Raw genomic sequence first — 27,082 nt, forward strand, 5'->3', positions numbered from 1 at the left:
TATATTACTACGGCAGTGATTCCATACGTTGTAATGTAATAATTCACGTCCAGAGCTGCCTTCATGTGTTCAGAGCGGGGCCGCGCTCTGAACCGCCACGGTCCCGGGTGCCGCTCGTAGCCCTGGGCAACAGCTATTAGCGGGCACGGTACGATCGTTGTGCCTGCTAATTAAGTTATCGGATGCAGCTGTCAAAGTTGACAGCTGCATCCGATTACTTGATGCAGGCGATCCCTTGTGTCTAGTGGGGTGGATCGCTCCTCCGGGACAACGTCCACACATCTTACCCTGTCCGATCCCGGCTCGGCACTCGATTGCTTCCGGCTGCAGCAGCTGGAAGCAATCAATGTGCCTATCTGATCGCTCTATGCTGCATATCTATACAGCATAGATCTTAATGAGAGATCAGTGTACTTATACTAGACGCCCCCCTGGGGGACTACTAGTATAAGTGTAAAAGAAAAAATAATTGTTATTATCATCCCCCCTTTTCCCATGTTATAAATAAATAAACAAATAATCGCCCATACTATTAATTAATCACATTCCTGATCTCGCACGGTAAACTGCGTAAGCACAAAAAAATCCCAAATTGCAAAATTGCGCATTTTTGGTCGCATCAAATCCAGAAACATTGTAATAAAAAGCTATCAAAAAGTCGCATATGCGCAATCAAGGTACCGATAGAACACATCATGGTGCAAAAAATGACACCTGACACAGCCCCATAGACCAAAGGATAAAAGCGCTATAAGCCTGGGAATGGAGTGGTTTTAAGGAACATATATTTGTTAACAATGGTTTGAATTTTTTACAGGCCATCAGATAATATAAAAGTTATACATGTTACATAGCGTTGTAATCGTAACGACTTGAGGAACATGCATAACAAGTCAGTTTTACCCCAGGGCGAATGGTGTAAAAATGAACCCCCCAAATAAAACAAATGCATGTTTTTTTTCAATTTCACCAAACACTGAATTTTTTTCTGGTTTCGCAGTGCACTTTATGCAAAAATTCAGCCTGTCATTGCAAAGTATAGTGACGCAAAAAATAAAGGCTCATGTGGGGCTGTAGGTGTAAAAATGCAAGTGCTATGGCCTTTTAAGCACAAGGAGGGAAAAACGAAAACGCAAAAAGTAGAAATTGGCCCGGTTCTCTAAGCGTTAAACAACGGCCGTTTTTAATGCCAAAATACAGTGTGTGAACATGGACCTCCTCCAATATCTGACCCTGCTCGGGTCTCAGCTTCCAGGTGTCAGTCAAGAGGCATTCCAGCTTACAGCTATTCAGAAGCTTGGCAAAAGCCTCTTTGACTCCTTGCACCAGAGAAAAGGATTTTCTATATCCTGGAAGCACAGCTGGATATGTGGAATTAAGGGCACTTTATAAATAAACAATAAGACGAAGAAAGGTACTTTGTTTCCCCTTCACCTAACAGCTATCTAACCGTGTCAGCAGTTTGTAAAGTGTATGGCAACTGATAGATTCCCTTTAAACACCCTGTGAACCTTACGTGCTCTTCAGGGAATGCAATGGGGTTTTATTCATTTCTAGCTGTCATCTCATCAACACTCCGATAGAGGGCGCCAAAGCAGCTTTTTATTTGAACATCTCGCCTTTAGCTGTCAATCTATGCACCCTGTCCCCACAGCCCACTATAGAGCTATACGTGTGTGTTTATATATAATCCATAGGGCTTTGCCGAGCAGAACCCGTGCTGTGCATCACACGACCCCCGTACTCCCCCCGCTTTCTCTCAGCAGGATGACAGCATCAGCTTTCTGGCGAGGACTACAGCTCCCAGCATGCTTTGCGGCCTGAGGGAGGCGCCGGGCCCTGTCAGGGTAGTGTGCGCGCCGGTGTGAGCGGGGCGTCCCTATTCCCCGTGCTGCATACAGGCGGCCCGGCCGTTGCTGCGCCCTCTACAGCCCCGTGGGAGGTGACAGCGGCTCTGTAATGCAGAGGGGAGTTTCCAGGAAGTACAGTGGCCATATTGGATCCCATTGAGAGCTAGGAGCTGCGATTGCATCAATTCAGACGACAGAAGCCCTGGAGACGGCCGGCAGGAGCAGGGAGCACGCCAGCATGGCCGCCACTGATGTAGAGCGGGCAAATGTGAGTACGGGGGCCCGGGCAGCGCTCACCCGGCTGGGACACGCCGCCCACCGGCAACGGGAAACTTTCCATCACCGGGGCAAGTTGTGCTGCAGCTGGGGACTGTGCCGGGCACCGGGCGATCACCGGCACATGGCAGCAGCGGCCACACCGGGTGATCACATGGCAGCAGCGGGCACACCGGGTGATCACATGGCAGCAGCGGGCACACCGGGTGATCACATGGCAGCAGGGGGCATCTAGTGCCAACATCCTCACTGCTATATATAGTTATTTGATGTATAATAATATGTCTTATATATGTAAAGGGAAAGGGCTAATAGACCCCCACTATATGCTGCCCCTACTACATACTGACCCCCACTGTATGCTGCCCCTACTACATACTGACCCCCACTGTATGCTGCCCCTACTACATACTCACCCCCACTATATGCTGCCCCTACTACATACTGACCCCCACTGTATGCTGCCCCTACTACATACTGACCCCCACTGTATGCTGCCCCTACTACATACTGACCCCCACTGTATGCTGCCCCTACTACATACTGACCCCCACTGTATGCTGCCCCTACTACATACTGACCCCCACTGTATGCTGCCCCTACTACATACTGACCCCCACTGTATGCTGCCCCTACTACATACTGACCCCCACTGTATGCTGCCCCTACTACATACTGACCCCCACTGTATGCTGCCCCTACTACATAATGACCCCCACTGTATGCTGCCCCTACTACATACTGACCCCCACTGTATGCTGCCCCTACTACATAATGACCCCCACTGTATGCTGCCCCTACTACATAATGACCCCCACTGTATGCTGCCCCTACTACATACTGACCCCCACTGTATGCTGCCCCTACTACATACTGACCCCCACTGTATGCTGCCCCTACTACATACTGACCCCCACTGTATGCTGCCCCTACTACATACTGACCCCCACTGTATGCTGCCCCTACTACATACTGACCCCCACTGTATGCTGCCCCCACTACATACTGACCCCCACTGTATGCTGCCCCCACTACATACTGACCCCCACTGTATGCTGCCCCCACTACATACTGACCCCCACTGTATGCTTCCCCCATGGCTAGGGCAATTTCTGGGCACATGATGTGGCAGGTGGGCAGTGTGAGGGGCAGCTCTCTCTCTCCTGCCCTTAGTTTGGCACTGACACTGTTAGTATCCATTGACTTCTATGGCATGTTTTGGCAGCTTGTCTCTTGCTCCACTATTGTGTTTGGTATGTAACTTGGTATAGTTATTATAGTTATCCTGTGTTCAGGCAAATACTGAGCCTTGTTTAATACAAATATATACCTGCAGCACCTGCAACAGACCGACAATCCATTGATTTGAATGGGGTTTGTGCAATGCTTCCTTTCCCTCCTGGGGGCGCTGCAGGAAAACTGAACACAGGAGAGTGGGAAGGTGGAAACTCTGATATCTACTTACAGACAAGAGACCCTTCTAACAAGTAGTTATTATCATGTGAAGAATCCCTCTAAAGTGTTCCGTGCAATTCACATTCCAGTCCTCTGGCACTGTTATTATATACCTGGTGGCACGTGTCCCCTGGACCTTACTTCTATCACTTTCTGCTTTCTTAGGGTGCGTTCACACCTACAGGATCTGCAGCAGATTTGATGCTGTGTTCAGTTATTTAAATGAAATCTGCTGCAGAAAATCAGCTGCAGATCCTGTAGGTGTGAACGCACCATTAAAGTGTAAAATACTTTTATTCTCCTGTACAAAGTGTCAAAAAGACTTTCCCAAGCCCCTGAATTGCTGGAATGCCTCCTCACTCCTCCTCCCATCCCTATCTGTGCTTAGAGATTGTCTTCCAGCTGTCTGTCAGGGTCCCAGATGGGGGGGGGGGGGAGGAGATGTTCCAGCTGTCTGTCAGGGTCCCAGATGGGGGGGGAGACGTTTCAGCTGTCTGTCAGGGTCCCAGATGGGGGGGGGGGGAGGAGATGTTCCAGCTGTCTGTCAGGGTCCCAGATGGGGGGGGAGACGTTTCAGCTGTCTGTCAGGGTCCCAGATGGGAGGGGGGGGGGGGGGGTGAGGAGACATTCCAGCTGTCTGTCAGGGTCCCAGATGGGAGGGGGGGAGGAGACATTCTAGCTGTCTGTCAGGGTCCCAGATGGGAGGGGGGGAGGAGACATTCTAGCTGTCTGTCAGGGTCCCAGATAGGAGGGGGGGGGGGGGGGTGAGGAGACATTCCAGCTGTCTGTCAGGGTCCCAGATGGGGGGGGGGGGGGCTGAGGAGACATTCCAGCTGTCTGTCAGGGTCCCAGATGGGAGGGGGAGGGGGTTGAGGAGACATTCCAGCTGTCTGTCAGGGTCCCAGATGGGAGGGGGAGGGGGTTGAGGAGACATTCCAGCTGTCTGTCAGGGTCCCAGATGGGAGGGGGGGGGAGGAGACATTCCAGCTGTCTGTCAGGGTCCCAGATGGGAGGGGGAGGGGGTTGAGGAGACATTCCAGCTGTCTGTCAGGGTCCCAGATGGGAGGGGGGGGGGTGAGGAGACATTCCAGCTGTCTGTCAGGGTCCCAGATGGGAGGGGGGGGGGTGAGGAGACATTCCAGCTGTCTGTCAGGGTCCCAGATGGAAGGGGGGGAGGAGACATTCTAGCTGTCTGTCAGGGTCCCAGATGGGGGGGGGCGGAAACATTCTAGCTTGCAGCAGTCCGGGAACTCGGGAAAGCCTTAGAGAATAGAAGCATTTGTCTGCATTATAAAAGCACAGACGGATCCACTTTAAGGATCTTTACCTCCAGCAGGATTGATATGTCATAGTCACGTGTCTGCTGGTGTATAGACCAGCGACTGCTAATGGATTACACCCACCCCATAGAGTGCCAAGTAGATGAAGAACATAGATTTCTTATACAGGATGCCTTAAAGGGGTTCTCCGCTTTCAACAATATCTTCCTGATAAGTTTATCACACAGTTTCCCATAATGGGGCTTCCCATTGGTCAGCTGTAATCAGTGTATTACAGAACTGGTCCTCCAGAGAGGGAGAGACACTCTTTATAATCAATCTCGACTCTAGGCAGAAGCTGAGCCCCCCCCCTCCCCCTCTATTAACACAAAGTGTTCTTATAGGGTGTCTGCAAATGCAGATTGTAACCTGGTCATACTAGAACTATCAGCCATGTTGCCTAAATAGTGAGAGGTGGTCCTAGGCCCAGTGTTGTTAAAGCTGTCGCCGTTCCGCAGTTGTAAGACCCCCATCATACCGAGGGCGGTCATGGCATGATGGGAGTTGTAGTTGTATAACAGCTGTAAAATGCAGGTAGCTGATGCACCATGTCATGTTTTTGGTTGTAGTTCAGTTCTTGTTGTCTAACCCTTAGAGAGTGTGAGGGTACTTTGCATTGTGCACTAAATTAGAGAGAGATTCTACAGAAGTGGTGACTACGAAGGGTTAATAGAGCCAGGGATTGATCTGGATGAGATCTCAGTGGGTGTCTCTGCTCATGTGACATTGACCTTCCCCCTTCATGTGCCTGCCAGCTGTTTGACAGTGACTCTGAACTCTGCCGCCTTTTGTCTCCGTGCCCGGGTAATCTTCACCCTGCTTTGCTCAGCACTCCCGGGTTTTGCACAGTGGATGCGTTGCCTGCCGCACAGAAGTCACAGAGTAGAAGATGTTACAGGGAAATGTGTCTGTACCACCTACTTGTATGGGATCAGTGCTGAGTCCTCGTAGAGAGTGTCTGTGCATGGTGGTCGTGTGCACTGACACAGTACAATCCTAGATGCATGAGGTGCATGGATTTAGCACTTGGTTAGGCTGCAGTGTTGGCAGACGCTTCTTCATGTATCAACATGGCTTCTTGCGGCTGAGTGAAGCATATATGCCTGGGGCCATTGGGCTAGTGAGTTTGGTCGCTGCAAGTGGCAGAGACCGACCATTTTGGGCAGATCAGAGTTCAGACAGATCAGTTGTCCATTTAGTCGGAATTCACAGCTGATTTTTCCCAGAAATTTCTGCAATGTATCTGCTACATATGTCTTCATCCCAGGGCTATATTCACACTGTCTACTTGTAGATGTATTCAGTATACCCCGCTTTTTTTATGCCTGTAGCACATTTAAATGCTGCTTTGGTCACGTCTTATAGGTCTGCGCTGGAGGCTCCGTTATGGGCCGCCATTGCAGACTCCTTCTAAAACACCAGAAAATGCTAATAAATTAAAAAAAAAAAAAAACCTTGCAAAATGCCTCTAAAACACATGTAGAGTTTGTGCCTTAAAATACATGTATGTTTGAGGTTCTATTTTACACCGTGTGAGCATAGCCTGAGGGCATGTTCACATGATCAGAATACAGATGCAACTACTACAGGTTTAGCTATCCCAAACTGAAAGTGTCCTGGTGTGTCTGTCCTGCTCTCGGACCCCGTACATGTGTTCATATTATACTTGTACATATATAAGCAGCGTTCCATATAAAGGATAGCCCGGTGTCCTAGCCTTATGCATAAGGGACGTATAATAATGTCACACGACTAAGAGATGCTCCACGGGAGCCATAACCTGCACGGAGTGTGACTGCTGCTCTGGGCATGTGCCACTGGGCATGTGCCTGCATTACACTTGGTTTGCCCTCTAGATACAACCTGTGTAGTGAGTTCTTTGTATATCTGCAGTGGCCATAGCGTTCACCAGTCATATAAAGTTCACGTTCTAGTAGTCTTGTATGTGCTGGCAGTGAGCGGGAGCTGGCGCTCTCTCTGCTGTGTGCCCCCGCCAGTTGTTCTTGTTCTTCAGTGTGCTTTATTTTATAGTCTTCCTTTACCAACAATGACTTCTCTGTCACCAAGTGGTTCTGTAGTCTGTACAAGGAACTGATTGAAGTGATTAAGCAACCGATCTAACATAATAACGTGTGGTGGCGGAGGGACAAGAATCACTTCTATCACGATTTGTCCATTGTAATCTCTTTATACTGTGTACACTGTTCAGCAGGCTATGCCAGGGACCCTATAACCTGTTGTCACATGGGTGAATGTTGAGACAGATCTGAGTAATATTGAAGTGCTCCTAGTGACTGCTTAGGTGGACTGTGACTTGTTCATTCCTGATATTTGCTAGCACTGAGCAAACTCCAGGATCCAGGGACTATATTATTGAGAGTTGACTGGCCATACTATTTTTTTTTGTTGTTGTCTAATATATCTAACATATGGCCAGATTAAAGTGAATGTACCATCAGTATGTACACTTTTAAGTTTTGCACATGGATACAACAGTGCTGGCGCGGGAAAGCCGGTGTGCTGGCCTTTTATTGAACCGCGTCCCTGTTCCCACGTACGGCGCCGATCTATTCCCGGGCATTGGCAGGAGGTGAAGCACTGCACCTTGCTCCTCTATGATGCGGCTCCATGGATTCTAATAGGAATAAAACAGCACCGTACGCGGGAACCTGGCCACGGTTCAAAAAAAGGACAGTGGCACTGGCTTCCCACGCCGGCGCCGTTCTATCCATGTGCAAAACTTAAAGCGAATGTACTGATGGTACATTTGCGTTAAAAATCTATTCCAAAGGATTGCTTTAACATTTTAAAGTACCCAGGGTGTCATTCTAACATAAAACCCTTTACTCACCTGCCACTGATTCCTTGCTGCTGCTGATCCAACTGTGCCAGTCCCCACACTCAGTGCTTCCTCTACTTGGCATGCAGGAAATGCCCACACAGCGATCAGTGACTGTAGATAGTCACCACTATGGTCAGTAATTAGGTAAGATGGCATTATCTGCCAGAAGAGGAAGCATTGGCAGCTGAGAACAGCATCAGTGGTTGGTGAGCAGGTGGTTTTTATATAAGGGTGGGGTGACTATACACAATGGATAAAAGTAGGTTGATGGTTGAAGCATTGTTTAACAGGTCACCATCTGAATGATCAGTGTATGGCAAGGCTATCACAGAAAAGGCAAACTTATAGTGTGTTTACACAGAGAGATTATCTGACAGATCTTTGAAGCCAAAGCCAGGACCAGACTATAAACAGAGAACAGGTCATAAAGGAAAGACTGAGATGTCTCCTCTTCTCACATCCATTCCTGGCTTTGGCTTCAAAAATCTGTCTGTGTAAGGGTCCTATTCCACGGCGATAACTGATCGTCTACAGAACTTAATTTCTGCCTTCCCTCCCATCATACCCAGCATGCTTAGAGGCTGGTCTCCACTCTGAGAACCACCTGATGCCCGTCCTGCCCCTGCCCTAGACTCCTTCCAGTACATCCCCCATCATCTGCTAGATCACCGCTCGTTTACTGGGCCTATTCTACGGCCCGATGATCGTTGAGCGAGGGCTGCAGGGACATGGTTACCGATGTCCTTGCAGCATCATACATTACCTGTTCAGGCTTCTTCTCTGCGCTTTCTTCATCCCCGGGTCCCGCGCTCTCTATCTGCAGACTGGCCGGTCAGCTGACAGGCCACACACCGCTATTCAACCGTAGCAATGCGCGGTGGGGGAACAATGATTTTAGGTCTGGCCCTAAATGAACGATCAGCCGATGACACGATCATCGGCTGATCGTTCTCTCTATTTCACCGAACGATAATCGGCCTAATCGGGCCAAATGGGGCCGATCCGGCCGATTGTTACTGTGGAATAGGGCCCTAAGTTTACCATAAAACATAACCTGCCTGCATGCATATGGTTCTCTGACTTTACACATTAACCACTGAACCTGGAGGAGGAGGGTGTGTGGGAGTAGCCAGACAGAGGTCAGTGTGTAGCGATGATGGGGGATGTACTGGAAGGAGTCTAGGGCAGGGGCAGGACGGGCATCAGGTGGTTCTCAGAGTGGAGACCAGCCTCTAAGCATGCTGGGTATGATGGGAGGGAAGGCAGAAATTAAGTTCTGTAGACGATCAGTTATCGCCATGGGTGTTGCGCTGAACTCGCTTGTCTTGGTAAACGGCATTCATGTGATCTTGGCGTATTTGTGTCACTTCAGCCGCATGCTTAAACGTTAAATTGAATTTCTCCTTCTCAGCACGCCTTGCCTAGAGCCGTGACTTTATATGCCATGCATCATGGTAAAGATGAGTTTAAACAGTGGAAATTTAGAGTAAGCTCCCCCCCCCCTTTTTTGCACACGCACATTCCTGTGAGCGTTGTGGAAATGTGTACATTCCATAGCGGCAGACTCTATTCCAGAATAAATATTACTTACCACAGAGCCAAACAGATCCTGGGAGCCACTTGCTGCTGCTAGCTGACTCCTTGGGTTGTTTTCTGTTGTCTACGTAGGGTCTTCTTTCACGGCTCCCATCTGGATCTTACTGACTGTACCCCTGCTTATGCTGAGTATATGTTCTTCATATAGTATTACAATGCTTATAGTCTGCTTCAGCTACCAGCATTTCGTTCTTTGCCTCCATAACTATGTCCCTTATCTAATTGTTGGTGACTGACGTGTTTAGATTCCTAGATGTCTTTCATCTCGGTCTAAAGCAATGAAGAATATGCTGAAAATGTGCAGGATTTTTTCTGTGTAACCTGGATGAACAGATGTGTTTTTTGTTTTTTTTTGGGTGGTGTACTATAAAACCGTACTAAATACTAAATAGGCTTCCAGTGCACTGGTCAAGTGTGGTGCGTTCTAAAGGAGAACAGAGATGGTCGCAACAACTTTTCTATGTGCAAGCAAGTGCAGAGTTTATACTGCAATTTTCTTAATATTTTTTTTTTTTTTGCTTGCTAAGTGTCATAAGCCAACCTGACCTCCTATATGTCCCTATATACATGTTATGTATAGACGTTTGAATGCAGTTCTGCCATGGTGCTGTAATAGTGCAGCTCTCTGCTGTACCATTATGACTTCATGTCATTGTATCCCGAAAATGTACCCTTTCCCATCCACTTGGCTAGTTTTGAGAGCAGGCCCTACTACTTGGTCTATAGGCAGAACAGTCCCACATACTTCCCAGGTAGTTATAGCAGGTCCTACCTTATTAGACCATGTAAGGTACCAACCCCCATGTAGTCTCAGCAAGACCAACACCCAGCTGCTCCTCCTTCTAGTTGTAGCACAAGTACACCCTCCCCCCGGACTGACCCCTATAGGCTTGTGCTTTCAATGGTCATCAGATCTCCCCAGTCCTACTTGCCATGTAGTCCCCTCCTAGATTTGTGCAATGTACCCCCTAGCCTGATGAAGTAGTAGCACACAGTCCTCACAAGGGGGTTCATGTATCCAGCCACAAAATGCAGGCAGCATAGCTGTGTACACATCACTCGAGGTGGCCTTGCATGGTGGTCTTGTGTCCATGGCTTGAATGTGACCAGGAGCAATATCTGCATGGAGTCACGCTTTTTTGGTCTGCACTCTGCAGTCATCCTTGCATTCTGCTTTGCTGCTTGAGCAGAACTGAAATGATCGTTTGAACAGAGCTTTAGGCTCTTTTTACACCATGTTTGCTGTATGCGTCTTAAAGTTACCTGACACATACAGCCAACTTATTCCTAGGTGTCTGTCGCCTGACTGTGACCAAAAAATTGTCCTTTTCACCCTTATTTTGCCATTACACCACTGTGCAAAAAAATATAATCTTAAAGTGGTGATTGATGTTCTGTTGAGATTACATATACTGTAGACTGTTTTTTTATTTGCTATCTCCCCTCCATTCTCTGTACGGTATTTTCACCTGTATGACATGTTGTGATTACATATAGAGCCATGACTCTGCTGCTCTCTGACAATTTGACAGCTTTATCCTGTGCGTCTATATCTTATCCTAAAAAGCACATTGCAGTCAGTTCCTGGATCGAGATCAAAGAGACTGGGCAGCCACACTCCTTGGCACTGGATTCATCCCTTACATATCTGTTTTTTGTATAATCTTGATATATCCTGTGTCCACCCTCATTCATTTTGCAATTGCTGTACTGCAAAGTCTAGGTAGGTAATTGCACCTGAATACTTTGGGCATTATATAGGTAGCAGCATGTCTGTATTCACTTAAATAAATAAAAAATAAATTAAGAAATAAATCCTGCTTCTTCATAGAAATTGTTAACAAGCTACTTGTCATTAATGTTACTGGATGAAGAACCATAATGGTGTCCTGATAATGCTACCTTTTCCAGTCAGATTTGTTGCTGCAACAAAACAGTGGGACAGGTGCGGAAAAAGTGCTGCAAAAAAGGCAATTGTGAATTTATAGCACATTGAAAGCTGCTTTTCTGCTCCTATATAATCTAAGTAGATGTGGTGAATCAGATAGCTCACCAGTTGTTGGTTATTTTTGAGTGTACAGTGTTGTTCTGCTTTACTTCCTGGAAAAGGGCCCATCTATTCTAGGGATACAATGAAAACTACTTATTTTTGGTTGTTTCAGTAGCCCATTAGAGAATTAACAGAATGCAGGCCATCAATGCTCCATCTATTTGGGGGAATTTTTCCTCTCCAATCCCCCCACTGACCAGCGTGGTGTTCTCTATCTTGTATTTAAAGGTTAACTTTGATAACTGGGAATATCCCTTTAAGAAATTCGGAGGAGCCCACCTCAACAAATTTATTGTAAAATGTGCTTTCTGTAACCTTTTGCTAAAAGTGTTTCAGGCCTTGTTTGGGACCAATGGCTGCAGCTAGTGGATGACATATGACATAGAGTCCCCACATTTGCAGAAGGATCCCCTAAGGTGGGGTTTACATTCACCTCTGCGATCCGGCGGTATTTCCCTCTGGCGCAGGAGAAATACACCAGAGGGAAACTGCTCTTTGAACTGATCCCATTCATTTCAAGCATCGAGGCATGTTAATAGTGCCGCCGGACTTGCCGTACGTTCTTGATGCTTAGTGTAAAAAAAAAAAAGATAGGACAACTGAAGCATTTCTGCCATCAGGTGTGGATTCAGTTGTCACAAAAGGAGGGCGCCAGGCAGCCGGATAGATGTATACCCAGCCTAACATAGCATACACTGTACCAAGGACCAATACATTTCAATGGCCCTGTTCACACATCCGTAGGTGTGTACAGTGTCCTATTGCGGACCTGCAATTGCGCCACGGGTCTAATATGCTAGGTTCCATCCATCCTTCACATAATCATGGCCCCTCTGTGCGTGATGTCCACTGACTTCTTCCCTTTAGCCCTCCCACAGCCTTTACACTGGTCTGCAGCCTCATTCATCCAGGTTTCCCTACCCATAGGTCTCTTGTCTCAGTGCTTGCTCAGTTACGAAACACACTACCTGAGCTGCGCTTGTGCTGCACTGGTTATCTGGTAACAATCCACTAATGGTGCATACTGTTGCAGCACTTGTTGTGGTGGCTTTTTACAATAAAAAAAGTCCCTATTTTAGCAAAATTACAGTAAAAACGTGACCTACTATAATCATATGTGCTGTTATGCAGCAGGTATTCAGAGCGGTACATACCCAACTCGTGTAGACCGCGGAGCTAAGTTGCGATCATCGCATGCGGACAATAGCTATATCAGAGATCCTGTGCAGATATTTCACATCACATGCAGGCGATGTTTTGCCTGCATGCGATGACCATAACTTAGCCCTACCCCCATGACTCAGAAGGCTTACCTCGAAGACGTGTGTCAGGGAGAAGAAAGCTTCATCCGCCTTCTGCTCATCGGACAACCCCTTTAATGGCGTACTACCATGCCGGATTTTCCCACTGATATACCCATGGAAACAATCTAAATTCCCCTGCATTCCATGTCCAATTGTTATTAAAGAAATCTGTGTTATAGTTCAGGGGATAGTGATAAATTAAAATCTGTACTGCAGTAAAAAAAAAAAACCATAAAAAAACAAGGGGTAACAAGGACGTCGAATAACCCCATTAAATAGGGCTAAATTTGCAATTGAAACTTTGACAAAATCTATAGCAAACAAAGTAAAAATCCATTGTGTAAGCGTGCGCTAACCTCTCAGTAATACAGTTAATTACACAATGCATAATGGATGTCTGTGCTCGCAAGGCGCTAATAGTAGGTGTCCCCACACTGCTACAGTATTCCTATTCTAAGCTTTTTCAGATACATACATATTTTTAATGTAAGGTATGTTGTTACGCGTCTGTCATCTCTAGGCTCGAGCTCTTGTGGTCTACCTGCATTTGCTGATGTGTAACCAGAATGACTGCATTTTGCAAGAAACTTGCTCATCCTGCAAAGTCACCTTTATGTTTTAGTGTCAAGGGTGGAGTGATACCAGGAAGCCCAGTCCTCCCTCGTGTGTACACATGTATGTAGTTCTCTATAAAAGCCTGGGATGGTGTTGACATAAGGAATAATTGCGTGGTGACAGCCACCCAGCACCCAAGTTATTGAAATCATTCATGGGATGTTTGCCAAGAAGTTACAGACATAAACAAGATATATTCTGTTGGGTTTATTAGTCTATTGTCTGTGTAGACACTGGGGAGGGGATGTCTACAGTGTATATGGGGTTCTAGACGTCGGAGGGGCATCATAGCATCTGAGGCCATTTATGAAGCCCAGCTGTAGCTCTGATAGCTTGGTACAACACTGTTGCCAGCAATCTCTCGGCCAGACTGATTAATGGGCTTACAGTGAACCAGAAAGGTTTCTTATCGGAGAGCAGACATCTGTTGCTGGCTGGGTAAGCACGCCAGAACACTTCACATTTCCTGGAGACTACCTGCTCATTTCTCATGTCAGGCTTTACCTCCTACCACTGGGGGATATGACACAAGAACACATGTAATAATTTGGGGGAGATTGGACCGTCAGTATTGTAAGTTTCGTTTGTTTGTTTTTTATTATAGGTTTAAGTTTGGGACAGATTTTTAGATGTCTTTTAGTGTCTACAGTTCTGTATGGTATAACTAGATTTATGAAGGTAATATAGAGAGGTCGTCAGGCTAGAAATCTCGTTCCTCCAAGGCGATACTCTTGTGCTAGTGGACCAGTCATGTCTGCACTGAGCACACATGCCTATAGATTTCACTGGGAGCTGTGGAGTAATTTATTTTGCTGCATGGAAAATACCCAGTGTCATGTACACAACTTCACAGCACATGATGTGGGTGCAACTGGAGGGGTCAGATTATTTGCGTTCACTCAGTCTTGTCTTATCCTTTCCTTTCACTCAACTTGAGCGTACGTCACACACCCCAGTTCCACAACTCTCTGGCACCACCTACTGAGTTGTCCGCCAAAAGGTACTCAGCCCATACACACGGTTTTTCCAGCGCATATGTTACTCTACAGCAGTCAGAGGGTTTTAATTTGGCTTAATAAGCCAATCAATGGCTACGACAGGACAGCGCACTGACTGTGAGTGAGTCGGGACCCAAAAGAAGCAGATAAGAGCACACCAGAGGAACGGGACCTAATAAGCATGGTGTCTTTATTATTTTTACTGGCCCGGCATAGAAGTAGTTAAGGAAAGCTGCCACTACATTCTCACAGCGAAATTCAAATCTGCAGTGCTAAAGACTCTAACTGTAACAAATATTGCAGTGGATTTGCTGCAATATTCGCAGCATGAAATGTTCTGTGGACTTGATACATGTGAACACACACTAAGGCTATGTTCACACACAGTATAACAACGGTTATTGCTAAGCACCACCATACTGGGCGAACACTGATCGGTGTTGGGTATGTTTCTGCGGCCGTCAGAGCTCTGACAGCAATATCATTGATTTCAATGCAATGCCACCTAGGTTAAAAAGAACGGCACTTTTCATTGAAAACATCGCCCATACTTTTATGGAAAAAAAAAGTACATAGTGTGACCATAGTCTAAAAGTGAAAATGCACAACATGCCGCAAATTAGCGTAGGTCAAGATTTGTAAAATCTCATCCACATGCCTTGTAGTATAATTTTCCTTTTTTTTTTTTTTTTTTTTTTCCCTGTGCAAATCTGCAGCTGAAATCATATTAGACATTCACAGTTAAAACTGATTTCCAATAGACTGCCCTGCAAAACTGCAAGTAAATTAAGCCTACTGTAACAGAATGAAAGGAAAATCTGTCTGTTGCCCATTTTCCAGACATACCCTGCACAGTCATTGGTTTCTGTCGGCAAACTTTTTTTTTTTTTTTTTGGCGTTTTGGCAGCCTGATACCTCTCCTCCGTCCACGTTCTATAAAAGATAGGTTTGAAGCTCAACAAAAACAAAGCATTGTGTACATACTTAACTCAAACCCCACTTTGTATGCACAGACATTCAATTGTTTCTGCCATATAGTAACACATCGAAGCAGACACCAATATTTTGAAATGTACTATGGGACTAAAAAGGGAAAGAAACCTGGTGCAGGCCCCAATAGGAATATACATCCAGAATGCACATACTGTATATTATAAAATACAGCCGTGATAAACATGGAGAAAAGAGACTGAAGTGAAAGGGGAATACTGTAGGAATTGGTGGTGGTCACCAGTAACACTATGGGGGTGATTTATCAAACATGGTGTAAAGTGAAACTGGCTCAGTTGCCCCTAGCAACCAACCAGATTCCACCTTTCATTTTCCATAGAGTCTGTGAGGAATGAAAGGTGGAATCTGATTGGTTGCTAGGGGCAACTGAGCCAGTTTCACTTTACAGCATGTTTGGTAAATCTCCCCCTGTGTGTATCACCCTAATTATGACTTCTGACCACTACAAAACTTGCTGCTGAGACATCTTTGCCACTTTGTGTTGTAATAGAGGCCCGAGGATGGGCTGAAGAGATTATATATATATATATAATATATATATATATATATATATATATATATATATATATATATATAGTCAAACATCTGAATAAAATTGGCTCATATCAGACCCCTAAATAAAATCAGATCCCCTCCCTGTAGGTAAGCAGTTAGCAGACTCTTTGCATAAGATAGTTGACTAGTCCTGCCAGTATCTGTTGGCCTGTATTAAACATCCATTAAGTAGTTGCGTGTTCTATAACCACGTCCAGCCTAGCAGGGTGAGGGCACCTATCATCGTCCCTCCGTTTCCACATTGATGAGACCACCATCTTTCTTCTGTGTTCCTTTACATGGTAATAGCTACTTGTGGTTATTAAAACAATTCCTTAGTGTAGCATTACATAATAACCCTCCTCTTGTCCAGTGGGATATTGAGTAGGATCTAGGGCAGGGGTCTCAAACTCGCGGCCCGCGGGCCAACTGTGGCCCTCGGGACACTAGTTTGCGGCCCCCAACTCACCCAGTGTCCAGCATTATATGTGGCCCGACCCAGTGATGTCGCTAGGCAATAAGATTCGGGGCCAGTGCCCCAGACAGGAAAGTCACTGCCCCGAATCTTTTGCCTATGACGTCAAACTACAGGAGGCAGTGCTGGCACCCGACAACGATCACCCCCAGAACATCCCCCCCGCCCCGGCACTCACTGCGTCAGCACTGCCCTCTCACCCCTGAGGCCAGATCCCACGGACATACAGCACACCGGGGACGCGCTGCTCAGTGACGTCATCCGGCCCCTCATTCATTGGATGGACGGCTGTGGCGGCTCCACGCTCCTGCGGCGCCTCTCTCCTGCCTCTAGTCTACACGGGCTGGAATGACGTCACCCCGCAGTTGTGCCCCACGACCGGCGATAGCGGATCCAAGCTGGTGAGTATTCTATTGTAACCCAGGGGATGGCGGCTGGGGGATGGGAAGGCTGGGGGGTTGGCAGTGTGTGTGTGGGGATCGTGGCCAGGTGGGGTAGTGTGTGTAGGGGGGGAGTAAGGTGAGATAGTGTCTAGGGGGTCACGTGGGGTAGTGTGTGGGGGGGTCAGGTGGGATAGTGTGGGCACTATATGAGGGCATTGGCTACTATGTGGGCACTATATGGGGGCATTGGATACTATGTGGGCACTATATGGGGGCATTGGATACTATGTGGGCACTATATGGGGAAATTGGATACTATGTGGGCACTATATGGGGGCATTGGATACTATGTGGGCACTATATGGGGCATTGGATACTATGTGGGGCATATATGGGCGCATTGGCTACTATGTGGGCACTATATGGGGCATTGGATATTATGTGGGCACTATATGAGGGCATTGGATACTATGTGGGCACTATATGGGGGCATTGGATACTATGTGGGCACTATATGGGGGCATTGGATACTATGTGGGCACTATATGGGGGCATTGGATACTATGTGGGCACTATATGGGGGCATTGGATACTATGTGGGCACTATATGGGGGCATTGGATACTATGTGGGCACTATATGGGTGCATTGGATACTATATAGTGCACTGTATGGGGGATTGGCTACTATGTGGGGCACTATATGGGGGCATTGGCTACTATGTGGGGCACTATATGGGGCATTGGCTACTATGTGGGGCACTATATAAGGGGATTGGCTACTATGTGCGGCACTATATGGGGGAATTGGCTACTATGTGGGGCACTATATGGGGGGATTGGATACTATGTGGGGCACTATATGGGGGGATTGGATACTATGTGGGGCACTATATGGGGGATTGGATACTATATAGGGCACTATAATTGGGATTGGATACTATATGGGGTACTATTCAGTCAGCAGCATGTGGTGACTGTAGGGGAGTGGCTATGGAGGGTTGCTATCTTGTTTTTCTTGTGGAAACCCTGATGCGGCCCAGCCTCATCCAGACTCAGGGCCGTTTCTAGCACCGTGCAGGCCGGGCCACTGCACGGGGCGCTGACAGCAAGGGGGCGCCCTCCCCCTCCTCACTCAGCAGCAGTTACATTGTGCACAGGGAAGCAGGCCCGGACTTCAGAGCGCCCCCACACACAGTACCTGGCTCCTGGGGGCTCCTTTGTGGCCTGTGACTAAAGGGAAGAGGATAGAGGAGGCAGCAGGGACTCCTCCACATTCCCCCCTGCGGCTCTACAGAGCATCCTGCACAGGCAGCAGCTCCTGTGTGACGGCGTCTCCTCCCCCGACCCGGCCTGGACACAGATGAAGAGAAGCTTCCTGTAAGTGCTGCTGCTATCTGGAAGGAAGGAGGGGGGGGGGGTCACTGTGGGGGATCAGCAGTACAGTCTTGGGGTTGTATGTGATTGTGGGGGAGCAGGGTGATGGGCAGCTTCATACCCCACAGTCTGTACTTTATCTATCTTCCTTCTAACTTTCTTTCCCCTTAGCTGACAAGACTCTGCAGCCTCAATCAGGAGGAGGGGGGAGGGTTATTAGCATAGGACCTCTGCCTGGTGATGTAACCCTTCCTAGACTGCACCCTGCTACAAAAAGTTACTCCACTATATTTGTGTGTAAAGAGTCCACTGTGCAAAGGTATGTGTGATGATCTATGGTATGTATAGTGTGCTGTGTATGTGTGATGAGCTATGGTATGTATAGTGTGCTGTGTATGTGTGATGAGCTATGGTATGTATAGTGTGCTGTGTATGTGTGATATCCTATGTTATGTATAGTGTGCTGTGTATGTGTGATATCCTATGTTATTTATAGTATGCTGTGTATGCTGTATGTATGTGTGATATCCTATGTTATGTATAGTGTGCTGTGTATGTGTGATGAGCTATGGTATGTATAGTGTGCTGTGTATGCTGTATGTATGTGTGATATCCTATGTTATGTATAGTGTGCTGTGTATGTTCTATGTATGTGTGATATCCTATGGTATGTATAGTGTGCTGTGTATGCTGTATGTATGTGTGATATCCTATGTTATGTATAGTGTGCTGTGTATGTTCTATGTATGTGTGATATCCTATGGTATGTATAGTGTGCTGTGTATGCTGTATGTATGTGTGATATCCTATGTTATGTATAGTGTGCTGTGTATGTGTGATATCCTATGTTATGTATAGTGTGCTGCTATGCTCTATATACTGCCTTCCAGAGGGTCACACAATAATATATACCGCCTCCCAGAGGGTCACACAATAATATATACTGCCTCACAGAGGGTCACACAGTAATATATACCACCTCCCAGAGGGTCACACAGTAATATATACCGCCTCCCAGAGGGTCACACAGTAATATATACCACCTCCCAGAGGGTCACACAGTAATATATACCGCCTCACAGAGGGTCACACAATAATATATACCGCCTCACAGAGGGTCACACAGTAATATATACCGCCTCCCAGAGGGTCATACAGTAATACACAAGATATACCGCCTCACAGAGAGTCACACAATAGTATATACCGCCTCACAGAGGGTCACACAACAGTATATACAGCCTCACAGAGGGTCACACAGTAATATATACCGCCTCCCAGAGGGTCACACAGTAATATATACCGCCTCCCAGAGAGTCACACAGTAATATATACCGCCTCACAGAGGGTCACACAGTAATATATACCACCTCACAGAGGGTCACACAGTAATACACAAGATATACCGCCTCACAGAGAGTCACACAATAGTATATACCGCCTCACAGAGGGTCACACAACAGTATATACAGCCTCACAGAGGGTCACACAACAGTATATACAGCCTCACAGAGGGTCACACAATAATATACAAGATATACCCGGGGGGGGGGGGGGGGGGGCGCTATATTTCAGAGTCGCCCTGTTGCCAAAATGGCCTAGAAACTGCCCTGCCCAGACTCTACCTCCAGTGGCCCCTGGGTAAATTGAGTTTGAGACCCCTGATCTAGGGGGAGATGTCTGCTTGGATTTGCTTGTTCTTTCTCCGAGGCCTGTGACTCTCATTGCACGTCCTTTTGACTGACATTTCGATTATTTCTTTAATTTAGTAACATTTTAAACATGGCTGAGGGAGCTTGTAGCTGGGGATGGGCGGGCGACGGAATAACAAAGCTTCATTTCCTCAGAAAATTCCTCAGTTTATGAAATGGCACATATTTGGTCTCCCTTCCTCAGATACTTTGATCTTCTAAGCATGTAGTACAGTCTGACATCTTGTTTGTAAGTCTGTGCGCTCCGTTGTCTGCCTAGATATTTTGTAGCGTTAGAATCCTATAATGGCATTCACTAAATTGTATGTGGATGCAAAGCATCGGTGTTTTCTTTGAGCTGAGCTGGATAGCATGGGTTAATAGATGAATACATGATGCACACCACCCTCCTGGCAGCGTTGAATAAACACTTTAATTTCCAGCTCTTTTTCCATGTAGACGAACCAGTACCACCCTGTACATTGACATGAGAGGCACGTACCCGGTCTTCGGATGAGTTTCTGGGAGATTTTCTCTTGAATACCAACTCCCAAGATCACTGTACAATGGTCACTGCTGCCCAGATGCCCCCCTAACTGCACATTAGCTATGGTACTTGGCTAGTTACAAAGGACCAAATCAAAGCTGGGTGCCCAGTCGTGTTGGTTTTGCATTGTCTTCTATAGTTGGAGGAATCTTTTTTTCCCTATGGTACTCAGGGAGGGTAGGTCTAGAGGGAAAATTTTTGTTTGCTTTTTTTATTATTATAATAAATAAATAACCGGTTTAGTACAAAAAGAAATTCTCTTCAGTTTGTTGACTGCAGTTAGCATCTACAGAAACAAATCTTTTCTAGTTTGAGTTTTGTCATGGGATGGGCATCCAGCTGATCGGCTTGTTATAGGACACAGTTCTAATACCTATACTGTAACCATAATCAGTCCTGCCCCTGCCCTCACCATATTCAGGGTATGGGGCTCCTGCTAACCCACAAAGCTCTCAGTACCCAAAGCTTCAAAAATACCCTCAAAATTCAGCTTTTCAAGCAGACTTATAAGGTTCTTTAATTCCCCCCTGGGCCCTCGCTTATCTGGTGTATTGGTCAACTAATACAGTTCCTAGGCAAGGGTCTACATTAAAAAAAGATTGTACCCACCATTTCTAGATCTGTACGGTTTTGAACCTATGGATGTAAACTATTATTTTCTCATTCTCTGAAAGAAACCGCATGTCTTGAAGTTGGTAAGGAATTTGGGTCACTTTGGCAGTAGAGAAACAAGATTTCCTTGAGATACATTGTATGCGGTATAAATGTCAATGACTGTACTCTTTTCTATTCTATTAGGGCGACCAGTCTTGTCCTAAATCTTGGGCTTCTCCAAGGTGCCTAGAATTTTACATTACAGTTGACATCATTTCATGAAGTTTGTATATTAGCTGTGTTAGGAGCTTTGCCGCATTCCATCAGGGACAAGACGTCTTGTTACTAATCATTGTGACAGCCTGTCGCCTTTTTATAAGCGTTCAGTGAACATTAATGCATTTGGTTGGGGCATGGAGGCTGCTACAGACAAATGGATTGTGATGGCAATACACTGCATTAACATGGGATTGAATGGTTATGGGTTTAATACTACAAGACTGCAGTTTAATGGGACATTTTGTGTATTGTAAATGGCTGAGATTTTAGATGAACGTTGCTTGTTGTCTAATGGGCTGATCAATGTATCATTGCAAGGACAAAGAGGTTATTTCACATGGATTTTACCCTCTGCCTTCTGATCCTATTAATTTTAACTCTAAACCCCAGCATGGATTTTCTCATTGAGTCTTGGCTGCCTTCTCGGCATCCCAGTAGTGACCTAGGTCAGTAAAAGAAACTTCCCAGCTGGGATAACAGCATTATCATTCCTGCCATTGATTCCCATAACCTTCTGTCTTTCTGCGGTCTTTGACTGTGCACTTCATTCAGCCGAGAGGAGAAGTTTTCTCGGTTAGAGTAAGTTTTCCTATTTTCTGTGCTTTAAAGAGATGAAATCAAATATGTGAAACTAGAAGGGTGTGGTACTGCAATAAAACAATCTGTACATCATAAACAAGGAATTCATGCCTAGCATGTGTGGCATTTAGGTGAGATGCCACCCTGCTAGTACGGGCTGGGTGCTGACTCTTGGCAGGGTTTCCATAGAGTTTGTCGAAGTTTCTTATATCCCAGAAACCTTTAATGGCTGATTAACTTCACATAAAACGTACCAGAGAGTGTCCTGTTGCTTCAGCTAGAGAAGTGTGGCCTCCGAGAATAAAGAATGGCGATGGCTGACTAAATGTTTGTGCCATTTGGCTTGTAGAGCTTATACAGAAGCTTCATAGTCATCAGTCCACTGTACTTGTGAGTAGAGTTGATCGAACAGCGCTAATTTTCAGGTCCGATTGAACTCGAACCATCGGCTTTTGACTCCTGCCGCCTTCCCGTTCCGTGAGAAAGGTGGAGACGGCCTGAGTACCGCTTGGAAAACAGGCATACAGCCTAGGTAATAGAGGGGTCTTTCCACCTCTTCCTTCCTCTTCCTCTCACTAGTGACCATTGACTACCGAGCATGAATGAAGTCAATGATGATAGACTGCCGGATGCACTTAAGCGACCATGCCAAGATTTATAAATCCTCAGACTCTGTCAAATGTGTGTGTGTGTATATATATTTATTTATAAATTTTATTGTGTGTGTGTGCATGCGTTAAACCTCACGCCTTCACAGTTTAGCACACTGTCATACGAGTGCTAAAGTGCTGAGGAATCTGTTGGCGCCATATAAATAAAAATTATTCATATTACAAGCCATTGGCAGCTTCTAAGCTGATAGCTCAGATGGGTATTGGGAAGCTTGCGGATTTGCTAGGATTTGTGTATTTTCACATATTTTTGCACGTTCTGGAATTTGTGGAAAGTCTGAAATCTGATATTCACTATGCTATATATAAACATTGGGCTATGATACGTACTACTTCCTCATAGCTTTCTTCATACTTTTTTTTATAATTTTTTTTTTTTTTTTTTTTTTGCAGAAGAACATTCATCAGAGTAATTCTCTTTAGACATCTGTAACTATTATGGTGTTATGGAGATGGCTATAAACTCTCGTTCCCATTGGAAGGAAGCTGTCCTGGATTTGAGTTCTGGGAATAGAATATGTCTCCTTAACATTCTGTGGTGGGATGGAGGTGCTGTTCATGCTCAATGGAGCTAAGAAAATGCTTGTACAGATATATACAATCCATTATATACATTTTACTGTATAGTATACCATTTACCAGAAGAACGCGAATAAATTGCTGTGTGTGTATACATGAGGAGTATTGCTATTTCTGGCTAGGAACAAGAACTGTGTATATACTAGACATCCGTGTTTGCGTCTCTATAACAATATTTGCTGGCCTGTGCCCTGCAGCTCAGTGTTGATACAGGGCGGATATCCTCCCAAGTAACCAATCGTATTCAGTGTTCAAGTAGGAAAATGACAGAGGATATCTCTGTTTTATATGGTACATAGTGGCCCTATATTATCATGAAGCTACCTAAGCCCAGGGACAGGCAGTGATATCATGTAACATGGATTTAAAGTTCTTCTCTTTTTTTTTTTTCCTCAGTAAAGGAGGTGGAATCTAATTGGACGCTGTGCATAGCTGCCACTTTCCTGAGTAGAGGATTAGTGAACCCTCCATTTCATTGTCTTAGGGCCCTATTTCACCGGACGATTATCGTTCGCATAATCGTTAACAATTAACGACCTCAAACGACCGCTTTTGCGAAAGACCTGAAAACGTTCACTCCTTTCCATGGAACGATAATCATTACTTATGATCGTAATTGCGATCATTTTTCTTCGCTATTTCTTCGCTATTGCATTCGTATCTACTGCGAACGACCGAACGACGTCTTATTCAATGTGAACGATTTGTGAACGTTTTGCGAACGAGCAACGATAAAAATAGGTCCAGGTCTTATAAAGCGATCAACGATTTCTCTTTCGGTCGTTAATCGTTAACTGCATTTCAACCGAACGATTATCGTTTAGATTCGAACGATTTAACGATAATTTGAACGATTATCGTTCGATGGAATAGGGCCCTTACTGTATATACCTATAGTTTTAGTTGCCGAAACAAAGCTACACCCATTTCTGAGCCATTGAAGCGAGGGAACAGTTAGAATATGGCAGATGACCATAAAGAGTCTACATGTACTTGATCAAGACAAAGTTCCTTAGGAGTTCTTTTGAGCTGAATCAATAGGGCAATTGAAGGAGGTTTTCTTTTATGGAAAGGGGTAGCATATAACTAAGATATTTTGATTGGTTAGGGTCCAGTTACTGATGCATACACTACAGGGCTCTGCAACTTAGAGTGAACTGTAGGAGAGCATTAATATGGTATTTCCATTATGAAGAATAGTGGGGATCCTGCTTGAGAATGCCCACCACTTGGTTATGTAATCCTGAAGATGCTGCTGATGGTTTCCTGAATCTTAAAACAGGAAATCCTGATGATTTTCTGAAGGCTTCCTGATCAGGCTTTCCTGACAGTAAAAACTGACATGGATGTGTGAAGGGCTCCGTGTAATAGTTTCATTGGCTGATCGTTCTGTCTATCATCGGCTGATCATTTCTTTAGACCTAAAATTATTATTTTTGTAAGCCTAAACCAGTAATGGATTTGAAAAGAGGAGAAATCTGTCTTTCCTTTATTACCTGTTCCCTGTTTATAGTCCATTCCTGGCTTTTGCTAAAAAAAAAAAACTGACAGTCTGTTGGTGTAATAGGGCTTGAAGTTTCCTCCATTGATCCTAAATCTGAGTGATAGGAGTCGTACAACTGGACGAATATTTTCTGGAATTGGATAAATGTAGACACACATATATACATGTGTGTGCTGTGCTTAGAGGCGTCTCAGCATGTCCCAGTATAGTCTTTATTCACATACATCCTGTGCCTGCTGTGTGTGACTCTAAGTGTGAGCACATTTTCTGGTCAAACCGTGATGTACTGAGCTATTTTGAGATGAAAAGCTTAACCATATAAAACAGCGGTTTCCTTCTCTCTTCACCTACATCTTGTTTTGTGTTTATTCCGGGAGCCATTTATTCCGGGAGCCAAGATTCATGGAGATTATTTCTTAGAAAATAAAGTTCCTTACAAACAATTTGTACTCCATCTCTCTATAATCTTAAGCACTCGTAATAATTAAACCCATAGGTCTTGGCATAGTGTCTTTTTTTGCTTTTATTTTATATAATAAAAGTAGTTTGTAGTTTTTCTGCCTTTTCTGCTGTTATTTTGGACAGGAAATTTGAGTAATACCAACTGTGACAACCATTGGCAAAATCCTATACTCTGATCTGCCTTAAAGGTGTGTTCCAGGTAAAACATACTGAGGAGCTATCCACAGAATAGCTAGTCACTCATCAAAGGGGGTGGCAACACCTGGCACCCCCACTGATCAGCTGTTCTGTGCCTGCACTACACAGTGAACGGGGTAATGAATGGTGTGCACTGCGCATGCCTGGCAACTGCTCAGTTCTTTCTTTATGGGGCAGCTGAACTCAGAAGCTCCATAGAGAATGAATGGAGTGCTGGCCGCACTCAATTTATCCAGGGAAACGTTTGATTTAGTTTCTATAGATCAGTGAGTGTCTTAGCAGTCAGACCCCCACCTATCATGTGGATGATGGGAGTACAGCCATAAGTTTAATGTCGAGGGTATAGGTTCTAGATTCTGGACAGGGGGTTGTTGTTCTAAGTCTTTTTTTTTTTTTTTTTTTTTTTTTTTTTTTTTTTCAGTCTTACAAACTGTGTTACAAAATGTAAATACAGTGGTACCTCGGTTCTCGATCTTAATTGGTTCCGGAAGGCAATTTGAGAATCGAACAGTGTTTTCTTATAGGAAATAATGTAAATGTGTTTAATTTATTCCAGCACCCACCAATAATTACCTGAAAAGTGCCTGTTTTAATGTTTACAGTACGGGAAAGAACATCACTATACTAAACAGGACATTATATACAAGAAACATTCAACAAAATCTGCAATTATAGTACAGCAGTCACTAGCTCCTCACTTATCCTTTACTGTATAGTTCCCCCACCCATCACACCACTGTAAAGTATGGAGGATGGTGGTGCACTGACTGTACTACTACTGTACTGTATATACACTCCTGTACTGTATATACACTCCAGCAATCTTATAGAGTACTGTACTGTATGAGAAGCCTCACCAGTGCTATACTCACCAGGTACAGTCCACCAACCACCCTCGCAAAAACATTGAGATACCGAGTACTTCAAGACTGGGTGCCCGATAAGTGTTTGAGAACCAAAGCAAACTTTCCTTGAAAATACAGTTTGAGTTCCAAGCAGTTTGAAAACAGAGTACCGCTGTATTTATTTGCTTTTTATTTAACCCTTTCAGTTGATGCAATATCGGACCCCAGATGAGTTCTTACAATGGCTCCCTATGTGCTCTGTTACTTCTGGACAGATATTAGGCTAGATCAGATTATTCTGTTCCCTGAGTATTAGTATGTCTAGATGCACATACAGGATGGACGAACTATTGTCTTTTTGATCCCGGTAACTGATTTCTGCATTGACTCCTGTCCGTTAACTCTTCTCTACCTTTTGACAGAATGAAGACAAACGCAGCCTCTCGCTGAGCGGCCATGTGGGTTTTGACAGCCTTCCAGATCAGCTTGTTAGTAAATCGGTTACCCAAGGTTTCTGCTTCAACATTCTATGTGTAGGTAAGTCACACGGTTATGCCATGTATTTTCTTTTGTGTTTCCATGTCTGCTTTATTGTTCGCTGGTATATGATCTGGGTAGGCTGTTATATGGGTGTTACACTTTTTTTTTTTTTTTTTACTTTTAACATTCAGTTTTCATCCAAAAGGATTGAGTCCCTTCCTAGCAGCAATAAAAAGCCTTCTAAACAGAATCTAGCACAATGATCAGCTGATCATCACAGATCCAGTTTCTCTGAATGTGATGACCTTGTAATTCACAGATCCCCTTCCCCCGAACATCTCTATATAGTCAAATTTTACAGCCAGATACGCTTCCTTCTATACTCTACTGTGCTTCTAACCAACTAACAATTAAAGGGCTGGGGATGACTATGCTCCTCAAATAAATGGAATATTGGTTAAAAAGAATTGGACCTGGATAATCCCATATGAAAGTTTTTTTGTTTTTTTTTAAATCTATATTTTCAAGAAAATATCCCAAAAAACACAATATCCATACAGAATAAGTGGG

At 45.1% G+C, this 27,082-nt stretch overlaps 1 protein-coding gene across 3 annotated transcripts in view; it reads left to right on the forward strand.

Moving 5' to 3' along the window:
* The first annotated feature begins 1,775 nt into the window (after positions 1-1,775).
* SEPTIN8 (septin 8) overlaps positions 1,776-27,082 on the forward strand; it is a 51,903-nt gene continuing 26,596 nt past the window's right edge. Inside the window, exons 1-2 of one of the 3 annotated variants that reach the window (XM_069971557.1) lie at positions 1,776-2,118; positions 26,455-26,569. In XM_069971557.1, coding sequence (XP_069827658.1) covers positions 2,089-2,118; positions 26,455-26,569 — 145 coding nt within the window. In that variant the 5' untranslated portion in view covers positions 1,776-2,088. Of the gene's footprint in view, positions 2,119-26,454; positions 26,570-27,082 lie in introns of those variants that run through there. The other 2 variants (XM_069971547.1, XM_069971565.1) reach the window with 2 other exon arrangements.

This window comes from Dendropsophus ebraccatus, chromosome 1 (assembly GCF_027789765.1).
Source record: "Dendropsophus ebraccatus isolate aDenEbr1 chromosome 1, aDenEbr1.pat, whole genome shotgun sequence".
Taxonomy (NCBI): domain Eukaryota; kingdom Metazoa; phylum Chordata; class Amphibia; order Anura; family Hylidae; genus Dendropsophus; species Dendropsophus ebraccatus.